The sequence below is a fragment of the Amborella trichopoda genome, chromosome 6 (assembly GCF_054954075.1).
Source record: "Amborella trichopoda isolate Santa Cruz 75 chromosome 6, AtrichopodaSantaCruz75HAP2 v2.0, whole genome shotgun sequence".
Taxonomy (NCBI): domain Eukaryota; kingdom Viridiplantae; phylum Streptophyta; class Magnoliopsida; order Amborellales; family Amborellaceae; genus Amborella; species Amborella trichopoda.
The window spans coordinates 19,971,807-19,988,139 of NC_142341.1; the positions used below are offsets into that span (position 1 = coordinate 19,971,807).

The following is a 16,333-nucleotide window of genomic DNA, read 5'->3' on the forward strand; positions in this document are numbered from 1 at the left end:
GAGTAACACCAATAGGCAATCGTCTTAGTTGGAACTTCTAATGAAGTCTGGGATGGGTGCTTGCATATATGTCCTCTGTGGTCGAGAACCCTTGTTGTCATATTGTATTGTAACTCAGAAATTTGGTGCCTCCAGGGAAGATTTTCCGCATAATTGGAATACAAATAGTTAGGTACTTCCTATCAAAGAGACTGGCCCATAACCCAGGGAGGGAGGGGATATCTCTTGAATCTTGAAATTGTCGGTAGAGCAATTATGTCAGAGCCCTTTTCTAATTATAAAGCAAATTGTCTGGAGTTACTTTCTATGCTATAATCAGTGGTTAGCTTATGGTGTAGCATTTACTTGAGAACAATCTGTACACTATTGTCCTTTCCTATTAATTATTGGATTCTGATTTTACTGACATGTACGATGGCTTTTGGAAGATTATAATAAAATTGGCTGCAACTTGTGTTGATGCTCTCTCAATATAATTCAAGATTTTGATTTCATATGGTCTTCCTCTTTGCAGGGATATGATATTAGCTTTCTTATCACTAATTATCACTGTGAAGAGATGCACAAGCATAAGCTTATAGATTTCATTGTGCAGTTTATGGAGGTAAGTGTATATACAAGATTCTGACATTTGATGTCTTGAGTATGTTCCTTCAACTGATATGACTGGGTTTGTTCTTTATGATTATTTTTTGTCATCAGTAGTCACAGTTCTTTTTCTTAATTCTTCTATCACAACCTTTTTTTGTTGGCCCTTAATGCCTAGAAAAAGATATTATTTGTTTTTCTTGTTCAAGTATTTTTCTGGTTATAATGTTGATTGCTTGATGTTCATTAGTAAGAAACTGTCAAGCAAAAATCTTTTGCTTAGTTAATTATTGAAGCATAAATTACACGGTTGTACCAAGTTAAATAGATGTATTTTTTAAGTCTAGTGTCATCTATGAATCTTCCATGATTATTCACAAATACTGGCTGTTAAGACCATGAAAAATTTGTGAAATGACTGATGGCTTAGTTTGTTCTGAGGCTCCAAGATTCAACATTAAATGACATGGCTCCATGGATTGACATTAATTGCAATGAAAGAATGTATAGACATGGTACGTAAACTTGCTAGTACATTAGTACACATGTTACATAGCTCCAACTGCACTCATAAGTGTATATAGTGGTATCTCTTTTGGAGGATCACCATTCCTATTCAATTATTTTCTTCTTTGTAGGTCTTTCAAGAATCTGAAGTGGAAGCTTACGCGGAAATTTTGGTTTAATGATCTCCAAGACTGATTTACTACTATTGTTCCTCCAACCATGGGAGCATGCCTATTTTGTTCGAATTTTATCTCCATGATCTAAACCACTTGGATCGATAAATGATTATCCGGATCAACCTTCAGTCGACTTCATAGATAATCTCCATGATCTAAACCACTTGGTTCGATAAATGATCATTTGGATCAACCTTTAGCTCCTTCATAGTTACTGGGATCTTTTAAGGAGGGGTTCGCTTATGCTCCGCAAGCTCGATCCCACGCTCTGAGATATGGGATCTCGATTTCGTGTGATTCCTTGATATTTGGGATCTCGATTCAAGAAATCAGGGAACTCGATCCCATCTAATGGGATCCAGATCCTTGTGCCAAATATCATGGTTTCATGAGTAAGCAGAATCACGATTCCACTAACTTAGACTCGAGTATCCTCTAATTACTTTGCAAAGGAGAACTTAACTATCACGGCAGTTCTTTTTTGGAAACAATATATGACAACATTCTTATTTTAATCATCAATTGATATTCAAGTGGGCGTTGCCCAATACAACTGATTGGTGCAAAAACCTGAGGATATGTGCGTTTTAGGCAGATCAATGTAGGTAGGTGTGCAATTTTTGTGACCGACGTGATCAATTTTGTTTTAGTGATTTTTGCTTAAATAAATCTTTTTATCACCCTCTATTGTTAACATGGGATCGAGCACTTAGGTATTACATCACCATATTGGTTTTCTATGACAACTAAATGTTAAAGAGAATTTCAATACATGAATTTTGTTCATATTGATAATGTGCTTTTGAATTTGAAAAAGTTAAAAATATTGTTTAGAGGAATTTGCTCCCGAGTTATAATACAATTGATAAGTGAACTTCAAGAACCTTGATACTTATCATGGTTTCCATTTAGTAAAGAATTCACTCCTGTGAAGATATGGAACGTGCTCCCTAAAAATCATGGATCTCGATCCCTTTACCTGACCATGTTCGGACCTTGTTCCCCCAACCACTGATCTTCGAGCCTATTTCGCTCCGTGCTCCCGCTGCCTATCCTGGAGCTCATGTCGCACCCATTCCCGGTAACTATGGTTTCCTTCATAAAATATTCTCGCAAAATCCTTGTTTCCATGTTATGTTTCATTCACTCGTTATTGTTAAGACTTGACATGTCGAATTGGAGAAGGTATTGATTTGGATAGACAGGTTGAACCAGACTCGTTCACCTGTCTCATCATCATCAACATCATCATCAAAGCCTTTTCCCAACTAATTGGTCTACCATTCTGCTCTATCAAGGGCTATACCCTTAGTGAGGCTATAAGTTCCCATATTTTATCGCAGGACTTCCGATCATGTCCTTTTGGTCCTACCCTTAACTGTTTTGAGCCTTATTTGAACTAACTAGCCCGTCCTAATAGGTGTTGTAGTGGGTATGCACCACACATGGCTAGCCCACCTATTTCTTTCATGTTATCGTCTACTGGTTCACTTGTCTGGTAGGTCGAAATATTTTTTTTTAAATAAATAATACAAAAATTTGAAAGACAAGATAAATATTGGAAAAATAATTATCTAGAAAAAATAAGAAAAATTCTGGGTAGGAATAAAAATAAATTTATTATGTACCATATGTAACTCAATGCACTCTAATGACTCATCAAGCAATAACAATGAACAATGAAGGCACAATGTCATAAAGTCACGAAACATGAACTAATGATTTATAAAGGCATAAATAAGAGGAAAAAAAAATCCACAACTTGACATTCCATAGGCCATAATTAGTTTATTACAATTATGTCACAAGTGACATCTACAAAAATTCCATAAGAAAAAAAGCTCAAAATTCCATTAAAAAAAAGCCCAAGTCCTCTCTCATAAATAATCTTCATCATCATTGTTATATCCACTTTCCTCATCATTTCCACCTTCCTCGTCATTGAGCTCTACTTTGTTGAACTCTAAATCATCATCATCTCCACCACTCATGAGAAAATTTGTGTATTACTTAGTTATAAAATTATGAATGTATTATTTACAGACAAATCACATAAAATAAGCCAAGGAATGGTGGTACTATTATGAAAGATATTAGCATAATCTAAATAAAGTGCTTAAAGTGAAAACTCACATTTATCTAGTTACTCTTCAAAGCCTTTAGGAACCGGCCTCTTTTTCTCGAGGACCCATTCTTCTAAACATTGATCTCCTCTAAGTCAATTAGGCCTAGCATAAGGGTCTTTAAATGGTTCCACATTTTTTTTTTGTTTTGAAGGGAAGTTCACTAGCAGTCCTACATTTCATTACATTTGTTTTTTTTATGGCAATTTCATTATATTTCATCAGCATTATATAACCGTTTCCTGTTTCTTCGTGTTGCGTGTCAACTCGCCTAGACATAGGTGTGCTGGCCGAACGTGTCTGAAATTTTTTTTATATAGACACTACATATTGACGCGCATTTAGGACGTGTCTACCATTAAGACACGCGGTGTCCCTCATTTGTTATATCATATGAAGCACTTTGTAGGGATTGAACCCATGTCCATTTGAAGCAATGCCAATGGTATTAACCACCATGCCATAAAGTGGTCTTTATTGTGGAATATATAATACTTGTAGAGAGTAAAGTCCTAAGCTATCAAGGAAAGTCCAAAGCCATTAATGCACGTGCATTATTTATTGCATTGATTATATATTAACACAAGTAAAAATGAAATAAGTTTACAACGTGATACTAAAAAGAAAGGTCCTTTTAATGCATGCCCATGCATGCATATGCTCCCTAATATATTTAAATTATTATTAAGTATTTAATGTGTTATGTATTTAATACGTTATTAACTTATATTATTAACTTATGATAGAATATATAATTATCAAGGACATATTATAATGTTATCAGTTATTGTACGAGTGTCGGTCATGTATTGGAATTTTGGGCTGATGTTACTAGATACTCGATATGTGCATTGAATATGCCTCCCATGTCAGTGTCTATGTAACACTGCATTTCATGTTATTGAAAATTTTAAACATAAGTAGAACTTTACAGTTATGGAATACCCAATGAAAAAAGAAATAAGAGCATATTCTTTTGCTTCAACATCTGGTTGTATCGCACATAGACCAAGTTGTTAAGCCTCTGGTGCTTCTACATCCTCTTCCAAACCACTAGTCCTACACCAAACCACCATTTTTAATCCAAATGACGGAAACTGCCAATGACACTTCGGAGATTTAGTGTAGGATTGGTGGTTTATTTGGTACTTTAGGCCCAGTTTGGATGTCAGAGAAAAAAATATTCATATTAAAAAAAAAATGCAATTTTTTTATCCTCAATTGAGAAACATTATCGTTTTATTTTATTATGTTGGTAGACTGTTTGGATGTCTCTTAAAATATAAGAAGACAATTTTATTTGCCAGATTTGTCTGTTTGGATGCGTTGCAAGAAATCCTTAAGAACTCCCAAACCTAATTTATACAATTCAATAATTTAATTATATTGATTCTTCTCTCTAGATTTGCAGTGTATTCTTACAAATATAGGAGACAAAGAGAATGAGAAGAACCAAGAAAGCAGGAGCAGGGAGAAGTTCAATATTATTATTTGAGAGAGGAGTAGGGAGAAGTTGAATATTATTGCAGTTCAATATTATTAGAGAGAGGAGCAGGGAGAAGTTGAATATTATTATTAGAGAGAGAGAGTAATGGATGGCAAAAAGAGGTTTCCTCTGCAAATGTTTTGAGGTTTGGGCAAAAGAGGTTTGGTCTACAAGTATTTTGAAGTTGTAAAACATCTCGCTTTGTATACTCAGAAAACCACTTCATTAAATTTAGATAGAGAATAAAGGTTCTTAGAGATATCGAGCAAAAGCCTGAATTAAAAAGGAATCACTATCCAGCAACCCGACAAAATGCTAAAGAGAGCTCTATGAAATTAAGGGCTTTCTAGAGAGAAAGATGGAAAAAATTCTAGGGAGAGCTCTATGAAATTAGGGGCTTTCTAGAGAGAAAGATGGAAAGGATGCTAGGGAGAGCTCAATGAAATTAGGGGCTTTCTAGAGAGAGAAAGATTGAAAAAAAAGGTTCATTTTTTTAGAGAGAAAAATATTCGATGGGATCTGGAAAGGATGTTAGGATCTGTAGTTGAGGAAGAGAGAAGGAAATAGCAGTGAGATGGTGGAAAGGCGAAGAGAGAAGCGAAAGTTTGGGGGGAAAGCGGAAAGGCCAAAAGAGAAGCAAAAGTCTGGGGGAAAAACGCAAAGAGAGAACCTAAAAAAGTTGCGAGCCAAAAAAATTTGAGTCAAACTCAAATTTTTTCCCCTCACGTTTTTTGGCACATTTGGCTTAGTGTCATAATCTATTTTGTTGAGAAATACATGCTGATGGGGTTATCCAAATGGTTCCAGTGCCTATCTCAATCTTCTTTTCTTGTCATTGAAAAATATTGCAATTTTGGGTACATCCAAACTCGCTCTTAGTGGTTGAATTAGAAATAAAAAATGCCTTTGGGTGTCTAGAAAGGAACAATCAAACCCGGCATTGGAGCATGTCTAGGGTATTGAAGGGGGACAAGTTTGAAAATGTATGCATACATTGTGGGAAAATAATGAAGGGAGGGCACATACATGGGGTTAAGGAGCATTTGACTTTCAAGGCTGAAAATGTGGCCAATGCCTCATAGTTCACTCTCACGTAATGCACAAGATGAAAAGAAGCGTTGAACATCATGAGTCTTAGAGGCAATGAAGGCAGGTAATTGTTGATCAGATCGGAAAACCTTGGTCGACTCCCATGATAAAGGATTTTTGATATAGAAGAAGAATAAGAGCACTAGTCTAAGAGCAAAATATTTGGGAAAGAGCATGCTACACCTTTTAGTGCTTTAGTGAGGAACGAAAATTCGGTCGCCTTCGCAGCCTGGCTGAGAAACTGCCTAGGTGTAGCCTAGGCGGTGGGGTTTGGGTGGGCATGCCTAAGGCGGGCGCCTAGGTGTTTGGGCACCCACCTAGTGCCATTTCTTAAAAAAAAAAGAAAAAAAGGAAATTCAAATCCACCCAAACAAAAATGAGGCCTGGCATTGCCCTTCGCTCTCTCACGCTCTCTCTCTCTCTCTCTCTCTCTCTCTGTCTCTCTTGGGTCCATATGCTCTCTCTATATATGAAAAGAAGAAGAAGAAGAATTCCAAGTGTTCGATGTGCGGCCTCTCTCTCTCACAGATACACACACATATGCACACAAATATACGCATGGACCCTTAAAATGCTCCCTCTTTACGTGTAAGAAGAAGAAAAAGATGAGGATGACCTCCAAGTATTCGATGTGAGGTCCCTCTCTCTCATAGACTCTCTCTCTCTCTCTCTCTTTCTCCATGTCCTTCAAGTGTTCGAGACCTCTCTCACAAATACTGATCCAAAAGAAAAAAAAGAAAAAAAAGAAGCTGTTCCTTAAGAATTTCATGTGAGATCTCACGCACACGCATACATGCACATGCATATACACAAACTACATACATACACACGCATTCACAAAACACACACAAAAAACAACATATTTCCTCCACCCGAACCCACTTCCCTTAGGGCCGCCCAGGCGGCCCAGACCCTTGGCTAGGCAAGTGGCTGCATCCGCCTTCTTGAACATTGGTGACTAGTAGGCCTAGAAAACAAGGTGGGATGGGGGAATTATTTCCATCTAGGGATAATGAAAAGTGTGTCGGTTGGAGAGAAGGTGGTGGAAAGGACAAGCGTGTGTACACTAGAGGATGTATCACTACGCTATCCCTTTTGATGCTCTAACCTCTATTTCAACCTATGTTGAATAGGTCCAAGGTAAAAGGGCCTAACCATTATGATGCCAGGATTCGGTTGTTATAGAATCATATGGAAGATGTTAGGGAATAGATAGAGACATATAGGGATATGTGGGCTAGCCCTGGGTGCTTCGTTATGGCCCTATATGTGGGCTAGCCTTGGGTGCTTTGTTATGGCCCTATATGTGGGCTAGCCCTGGGTGCTTCGTTATGGCTGATGGTTGGAAAGATGTTAGAGATAGACCTTTGATTGATTTTTGGTGTACTTTCATAAGAGGAGAGTTTTCTTGAGGTTTGTCGATGCCTATGAGATTATTGGGACCGGGGAGGCATTATTTGGTTTGTTTAAAGAGATTGTTGGGGAAGTATGTCGATATAATATGATCCAGTTTTTTACTGAATGCAATCGGTTATTCCCTTGGGGGACAGTTGCTGCAAAGGGAATATTCCACTATATTTTGGAAACTCTTGTGCAGCACATTTTGTTGGTTTGATGCTTGAGGATATAGGGAAGATGTCCCATGTTGAATTGGTTGTAGATAAGGCAAAAGAAATTAAAAAAATCTACCTACTACTATCCCTTTATAATCAATCTTATGAGAAAGCATACAAATAGGAGGGAGTTAGTGTGGCCGACGATAACAAACTTTGCTACTAATTTCCTCACAATACAGTTCTGAAGCAGAAGGATGGCCTGGGAGCCATGGTTATATTGAATGCTTGGCGGAATGCTGCATGGGCAAAGAAGCATAATGGAGGGAAATGGAAGACTTGATTCTGAATAGCCAATTTTGGATCTCAATTACCAACATAATTCGAGTAATAGAGCCCTTGGTGAATGTATTGAGGATTGTTAGTACCGATTCTAGGCTTGTTGAGTGGTATATCTATGAGCTAGTAGACATGGCTAGCGAGGCAAATAGTAGCAATTTTTAAGTAAGGAGGAGCTAGTTTGAGAAGTATTGTTCCTATTGGGATACTATAGATGAGAAAGGGATATGCAGCTGAATTGCCTTACAAATGCAGCTGATTATTGGCTCAATCCAAAATTCTTCTACAAGAAAGCGAAATTTTCAACCTATGTTGAGATTTTGGGGGTGAATACCATGATAGAGAAGTCATACCCTGACAAGTCAGGATTGAGAAGGATATGTGCTTGTATGAGAAGGTATTAGGAGAATTTGGCCTATTGATGGCAGTCGACTTACATGGTGAAATCCTTCTAGTGAAATGTTTTATTAATTTATTATTTTTCCTCTTAAAGCCTAATGCAAATTGTACTGTCTCATGTTGCAAATTTCATTATCTCTATTATTCAATTTCCATTTTCAGCAGTTTGTTGGGAACAATTTGGTGGGGAAGCTCCCAAGATTCAGATATTTGGTGTTCGTATCCTAAACCAAACTTGCAATGCTAATGGCTGTGAAAGGAATTGGGGCATTTCCCATGCATCCACATGGATGAGTGAAATAGGTTGGAGCACAAGAGGTTCAATGACTTGGTCTTTGTGATAGAACTTGAGGTTGTGGCAGAGGTAATGGGATCTTATTTATGTTTCCATTTTGTATTCAACAAGTGTAAAGTAATACTTGTGTTTTAGACTTTAAATTATATGAAATATTATGAAATGTAGGACCATGCAAAGGCTCATATTCTTGGACCCAATTGACTGACGGATGGCTTGTTGAGAAAGAGTGGTGGGTTCTTGAATGCATTGAAGAGCAACTGGATAGTTGGCTGGAGGTTGAACCACCACAAAGGTAAATTTTAAGTTATCTTCTTTTATTTTTTAATTTTAAGCACTTTATTTGGTTTTTTCTTGGGATTATGTTAGTAACTTAGTAATAGTTGTACACACCTAATTTGAAATTGGCTGATTTCCTTAATTCCTAAACCCCAAATCCTAGAAAACCTATAGCCTTGAACCCGAAGGATCATACTAGTCCAGTAAACCCTAGTGCACCATAATCCGTAGTCCATAATCTCTAGGTTTCCTAAATTTAAGTAAAGTATGAAATCATATATGAATCTGTCTAAGTATGTTTGGAACATCACAAAAACCTTAAAAAAGCTTTAGATTGCGACCCCCAAAATTAGTCCAAATTCGGATAACGGGATGCTATGCGGACTGCAGGTCTACTGCGTTTACACTCGAGACGCAAGGGGTAAAGAGATGTGGCCGTGTGTTGACCGCGGGCACGGGTCATTGCGCTGAGCAAGCAAGAGTGAAGAGAGAGAAGAAGAAAAGAAGAGAGAGAATGGGGTTGTGTGATTAGGATGGGCTAGGGGCATTTCTCTCTTTGAAAAGTTTTCTCTCTCCTCGGCATGAGATCTAGGGTTAGAAGCAAAAGACAAGTGAAAACAAGCTTAATGCTTCTATTTTGTTGATGATTGATCTGGCCCCTAAGCTTGTATTTATAGAGGATTCACAAAATAGGGGTGGATGCTCAAAACTAAGCCTAATTACAATTAAAAAAAATTATAATAAATTCCTGAATTAAATAACAACGACCAAAAAACCCCTAAAAACCTTTTGTGCTAATGACAAGACTATCCCTCTTTGAGGGGCCTCTTGCCATTGCTAGATCTTGGAATCTTTTCCGGACGATTGTGGCAGTGATTTAGACGATCCATCCTCGTACTCTTGATGTTTGCTTGATTATGAAGAGTTTGATGTCTTTTGATCATCTTGAGGCGGGCTTTTTCTCGAGAGGTAATCCGGTTAGATTATGAACTTTGGTCGTCAGTGTAGTGCGATCCATTGTATTCCAAGTCGTTATTTTTATTGCAAAAACAAAGGACACTTCTGCAGTCGTTTGCACTAATTTTTGTCCGGTTTGATCCTTGTTTGAAGTACTTTTCGATTTCGAGAGATCACTGGAAAAAGGGATTCCGGCTACTGGGCGGTCTTCCTTTCTTCAACCTTGGAATCTGCTATTTATCCGACCTTAGATTGAGTGTAAAAGTTATACCAGCTTGTAACCCTTCGTGATAGGCTCTCATCGGACTTGTCTTTGTGATGATCCGATGTGCAGATCTCGAGTTATGTTTCATGAAGTTCGAGATGTATTTTCTTTAAAAACTCTGATTTCTATGGCTTCGGGCTTGTCTTCTTTCTCGAAAAACTTGGGCTCTAGGTCACATCACGACGCGTACCATATGTCAAACTGACAGGGTTGTCGAGACCTAGCTTGTGTCAGAATTTGAGCTTGTTTTGATTTCAATCGAGCGATCTGTGGGTGTTTTACGAAACGATCTCGAGATGTGGAGAACGCAGCCTCCATGAATGGGAATTGGTTTAGTGAGGCCACACTGCAATAGTGTATGACCTACCCGTTTAGGGTAATTTGAGCCCAGAATGATCCTGGTAGGTCTGATTGAGCCTAAATTTGGTCCTTATGGGTTTTCGGCATTCTGGATGCAATGGCGGTGGTCTGGTATTGTTTTGAAGCCCCTAGCAGAGGGTTGTAGTTGTAAGGTCTCATTTTTGGCATGATAGTACTTTTCCCAAGGTTGCCTTAGTGTTAGGCTTATTGTACAATGCTCCCTTAGTCTGACGATGTCTTGGTTACCAACAGGACCAGGTCGTCACTGGCTCTCTCTTTATTTGCTCCAGGGATGTAAGTACGTCAAAAATGACATACAACACTCATCTCGGCCTAAGTCTAGGACATTGAGTCACCAGTCCAAGAGGCATCGTATAGATGTCCCTCGAACCCATAATACCCATGTGGGTGAATTTAGTCTCAACCTACATGCAGCCATAGTTAATAGTTTAGGTCTCCAAATTGGTAGTCTTCATGCCCGTCTTTTAGGAATCATGGACTTGTAGGTCAGGAGGACTTGTGACACCTTGAATAGTCAAGGGATCAGAATAGGGGCAATTCTCCAAGACATGGGTATTAGCCTTAAGTTCAATGAAATGTCCATGGCAGGTCAAATGTCCAAACCCTTGAAACCCTTGGTTAGCCGACTTGAGTTGGGTTAACCCCGGTAGCCAGTTACCATCCCATCATTTTAGCTTTGATAACAAACTGATCAGGGGTCAAGTGAGTTAGTGCTCACATAGATCTAGGACACCCAGCCATGTCTCTAGTCATAATGGCACTGCTAAGGGCAGCCTGCTTTCCCAACCTAACACTAGTAGGAGTTAGGATCCTAATCTGAGTCAACTCTAAGCAAACCCTAAGGTGCAGCCGTTCCTGCAAGACCTAGCTAGTCAGGGATTATCATCAACATTTGGCATGGTCAAGGCCCAGGAGGACAAACCCTTAGTCACTCCTATCTATCCGCCTCGAACTAGGTTAATCCTAGTGGTCAAACACCAGCTAGTCACCCAAACCAAAAACCACCCAATAGGAGTAGAGCACATGGTCAAGGTTCCGGCTCTAATCATCAGCATTCAAGTCAAGACTTGCCTTGAGGGCTTATACCATCCAGTACAGTCATGGGCTTTCACTCTCTCGTTCGGCCTAACAATGTACAAAGGAGCGGCCCCAGCTTTAGTTCATCACCTACTAGGAATAGACCACCTAGCTTAGGTCAGGGGCATCTAAACCCGGCTAGCCAAGGTCAACCTCTAAGGTCCAGTCACCATAGTAGCCCTAGGGCTTGTTCTCAATAACAACATTGATTGTTACTCTAATTATCCCATCGAAGCCCATTTTGTTAACAGAGTGTGTGCTTATGGATGTATTGACAAGTATTGATCAGTATAACTTATGAATATGTTAACAAGTATTGATCAGTATGACCCTCATATCTTAGGCATTCCTAATATTTCATGAAAATGGCAAAATCACCCTTAGGCTCAGTTTGGATGTCAAAGAAAAAAATATTCACATTAAAAATATGCAATTTTTTTCCTCCTCAATTGAGAAACATTATCGTTTTATTTTATTGTGTTGGTAGACTGTTTGGATGTCTATTAAAATATGATAAGAAAATTTTATTTGCCAGATATGTCTGTTTGGATGCATTGCAATAAATTCTAAATTCGTGTTTTTCTTATTTGCTCCACAATAACAAACAAAAGGGACCCAAAATCGAGTGTCCTTGCTCTTATTTGCTTGCTGAACCTCTTTTGTATGGTTCTTCACCTTCGTAAAACAATTTCAAACACTTCAAGTCCTACAGATAAACGCCCTAGCTCCTTTCTTTGCTAATATTAGCATACATAAACATGGCAGGTAAGTTTGTCCTCTGTGCCCTTTTCAATAATTATTCTCCTTATCATGTATTATACTTCTGTCAAACTTAAGAAAACTCAAAGACCAGATAAAAAGCTCCCAACAATCCAACACCATAACATCAGAGAAGAGGTGTACAAACTGTAAGAAGCAAACACCCTATGCCTTCCTGTCACTATCAATGCTCTTTCTAGCTTTTCCACCACAATTGCCTCAAACCTGCAATAGCAAAGCAAGGAGAAGCACTCAAAAACTCAAAAAAAGAAAATAAATGCAATGTCCTCTTCATCTCTTTCTAGTGTAATCCAAAATTTCCACTTAATATTCATCAAAACCCTTCAAGAATCTAAATCTGCGACACCTAAAGGCATCAAATAAAAGCTGCTGGATCTAAATGTTGGCGAAGTATGCATCCTGTAGTAAGGGTAGTAGTTATGAACCCTGTAGACCATCCCCATGGGGGTGGTGAAGGGAGGGCCCCAATTGGTAGAAAAAAACCCACAACCCCTTGGGGTTATCCTGTGCTTGGAAGAAGTAGGATAAAGAAGAAATATAGTGATAGTTTCATTCTTCGGCGTCGTTAATAGAACAAGTCTGGTGAACGATGGGGATTGAACCCGCGCATGGTGGATTCACAATGCACTACCTTGATCCACTTGGCCACTGTTCTTTTGTTCAGTTAAGCCCTAATTTCCACTTTATTTCCATCAAATAACTCGAAGATCGATTGCTGAAAATAAGATGAAGTGCTAAAATGTAACACATAAAGCAAATAAACTCATGTTTCCTTCCAATTCCTTCAATCCAAATATCATTCTCAGTAACTCAGTCAAAAACAAAGCATAAACAGAGAAGAAACCAGAAAAAAAAGGGAAAATCAGTCTTCGAAGCTCCTACCTAAGCTTTCTCCATTAAATACTCCCCCTAATTTCCAGGCAAAAGGCACGGCCAAAGCAAAGATCTACAAGAAATATCACGATTTATCGCCCTTTTCAATACATAAACGAAGCAAAAACAAGCTTTGTTCATGACAAGTCTCAGAGTTCAATAACACTTATTGAGTGCAGGATGCAGAAACAGAGTCACACGAAGGAGCCCTTACTGTAGATGCTCTGTGTCCATGTAAGAGAGAGAGAGAGAGAGAGAGTGAAAAAATATAGAGGGGTACGAAGAAGCTCTTGTAGGGTTTCTTCCTCCTCTCTCTAGCCACGTACGACTCGGTGTCTCTCCCCTCTCCGTGTGCCTCTCCTGCAAATGCTTTTCTTCTCACGCATGAGAGAGAGCAGAAGGAGGCGAGGAGTGAGGAGAGGGAAAAGCGTGAGGGTTAGAGAGAGAGAGGCGTGAGAAACGTGACTCAAGCCAGAGCGTGAGGGTTAGAGAGAGTGGCACGAGAAACGCGACTCAAGCCTAAAAAAATTAAAGTCTAAGTTGAATTTTTTTGGATGGCAATTTTTGCCTTGATATGAGATTTTATTTTCTCTCAATCTAAAAATATGGCAAAAGTATACGGTTGTCCAAACGGTCAAAGTAAGTTTCAGAAGATTTTTGGATTGCAATCCAAAAATATTCCAATTTAGGGTACATCCAAACTGGCCCTTAGTTATGCCATAGAATACAATAATATACCATTAGCATTACCATGTAACACTCAACTAATTGGTCTCAGAGACCTATGAGTGACATTGTGCTCTGGAACAAATGAGTACTTTTGGTTCCTGTTTAATGAGAAGTTCTTTAAACTGAAGTTTGCTGAGATGTGAATAATAAGACAAGTCATGATTACAGATCCTCTTAACATGTCAATCTAGTTTTTCATGTTCAATCATTGCAGGTGCTGTTTGTATAAAACTGCTATTTACAGTTTAAGATTCAAGGAATTGAGTTCATATCATAACTAATGTACTTCTCCAAAAAATCGGTCTTGATGCAGTGCTTATGGATCTTATCCTCACAATTACACTTAACTTGATAGATATTGTGCACTTTTCCTTTCCTGTACAAGAGAGTAATAGGGTTCCAACTAATAAAAGTGTTGCCCTCCAAGCGTTTTAACCAACATGACATGTAAACGTGTATGATACCTCTTGCCCACTTGTATGCAAATGGTTATTACCAGTATTGATCATGACAAACTCAGTGACATTAAGTACATATGATACTTTGGGAAAAATGACTCTAGGGTAAATCTAACTTTATGGAAGTGCAAACCCAAACCTAGAGTACTTGTGGTCAGAATGGCCATACTTTTGAATGTTTGTCCCTTGGTTTTGAGCAATGCTGGAGCAGCTTGAACCGTACTCTCAGAAGCAGTACAGGGAGGGTTTCTTCATGAGAGTCAGGCCATTGGGGTTGGCCATGGTACTTTCTTCAAGTCCTTATCAACTACAGGAACAGCTTCAAGCCCTTGAGGTTGTTCGTTGTCTATGTTTTTAATCTCTAAAGAAGTAGAATCACTATGGTTGTCATTGAGTCTTTTCTTTTGACATCGGCCTCTGTGGGCAAGTTTTGTAGTTATCCTCTTTTTCCGGCCACACAATCCCTGACTTTCACCCGTTAACTGATCTTTCTGTAACGGTGTTTCGAAACTCAGCAGAGTCTACTTGGACTGACCCAAGTAAGTTTTCGGCCTCGGCACCTATCCCAATCAAGATTTTTAGGCAAACTTGGGTTTGTTAAGTTCACTTAAAGAATCAAGAATTTCGTTACCATATCAGTAATAGATGATGTAGAAATAATCAAACATGTTTTTGTAATTTTTCTGTTATTTATGATGATTTGTGAATTTTTCTTATTACATGCTGTGAGTTTGTGACTTTCAATTTTTACTTTTTTTGGAGTTTCCTAAATTGTTGCAAGTTCTTAATCAAATTTATAAGCCAGTTTTCCAATTTATGACATGCAAATGCTTGCCTTGTTTTAGTGGGGTGGTCTCTCTCTTTGACATGCGTAATATTTCTATGCAGGACATAGATAAGGAGATAAGTGAGCTGAAGCTATCAGTGAACACAAGGGGACGACTTGTGGCAACTGAATTCCTGAAGCAATTCGTCTAAGAGCTGCTTGGATATGCCACATCCTACCATAATGAGTTCTTGTATACTCATGTTTGCAATATAGTTACAGTAACAGCTTCAGAAAAAACAAGTTTGCAATATAGTTGAACTGTAAAGTCCAGAACAGGTTTTATCAATGAATAGGTTAAGTTTAGTGGGTATTTTTTTGTCGATAATATACTTTATGTTGTCTAAACAAGAGTAACAACAATTGATGGGTTGGTTTGAGACTTGGTATTTTCTCTCACTTGGGATATGCAAATTATAAGATTTTTATTTTTTAGTAATGCAGGCAGCCAGGTTCTCTTGAGCTACTGTGCTTAGTCTTTATTTTTTGTTCGTTCTAATTTCGTGCTTCAAGTAATTAAACTTGGAACTACATGAGCCCAGTAATTAAACTTGGAACTAATGCAGGCACCCTGCAATCACACTCGTTGCTAGTATATGGGATACACAAATTAGTTACACCACCATTTGTACTTATCAATCCACGGTGTAGATTCAGACTTCGGCAGATTCGTGTGAAAATGTTTTTTAGAAATCATTTTCACTGTAAAAAAAATTTCTTATTGGTGGATGGCTGGTTTACGTTTTCCACGCTGTACTTGCAACCAAACTACGATTAAAATTTGAGGCTTGGTTAGCTACATTATATAGATGAAAGCCTTGGGAAGATATATATATATATATATATATATATATATATATATATATATATATATATATATATATATATATTGTTTTTTTAAATAAGTTAACAATAAATTTCCATTAAAAAAGGAGCAGACATAATCTTGTACTTCCAAACAAAGATCTACCAACGTCCCACCACCCAAACCCTCAATGACCTTACATTACCAAGTAGGAATCCCTACTAAGAGCTACTCAGGTCCAGTTCTCTACGGTCCCTCAGCCTGATACCTTTCTACTCACCACTCCTTAATCTCATCCCATTCACAATAAGCAAACTGGCCGGAGTTTGGCCAATACATTGATGGCGC

General features: G+C 38.3%; 1 protein-coding gene across 13 annotated transcripts in view; it reads left to right on the top strand.

Moving 5' to 3' along the window:
- ARPC4 (binding protein) overlaps nucleotides 1-15,642 on the top strand; it is a 30,651-nt gene extending 15,009 nt beyond the window's left edge. For 4 of the 13 annotated variants that reach the window (XR_016058090.1, XM_020665126.2, XM_088870238.1 and 1 more), the window contains 2 exons: nucleotides 515-604; nucleotides 15,243-15,642. Coding sequence is in view for 5 of the 13 variants with exons in the window: in XM_020665126.2 (XP_020520785.1) it covers nucleotides 515-604; nucleotides 15,243-15,332 (180 nt within the window). In the remaining 8 variants the exon portion in view is untranslated. Of the gene's footprint in view, nucleotides 1-514; nucleotides 605-1,226; nucleotides 2,810-8,422; nucleotides 8,625-8,723; nucleotides 8,851-15,242 lie in introns of those variants that run through there. The other 9 variants (XR_016058091.1, XR_002280350.2, XR_016058088.1 and 6 more) reach the window with 4 other exon arrangements.
- Nucleotides 15,643-16,333: the final 691 nt, after the last annotated feature.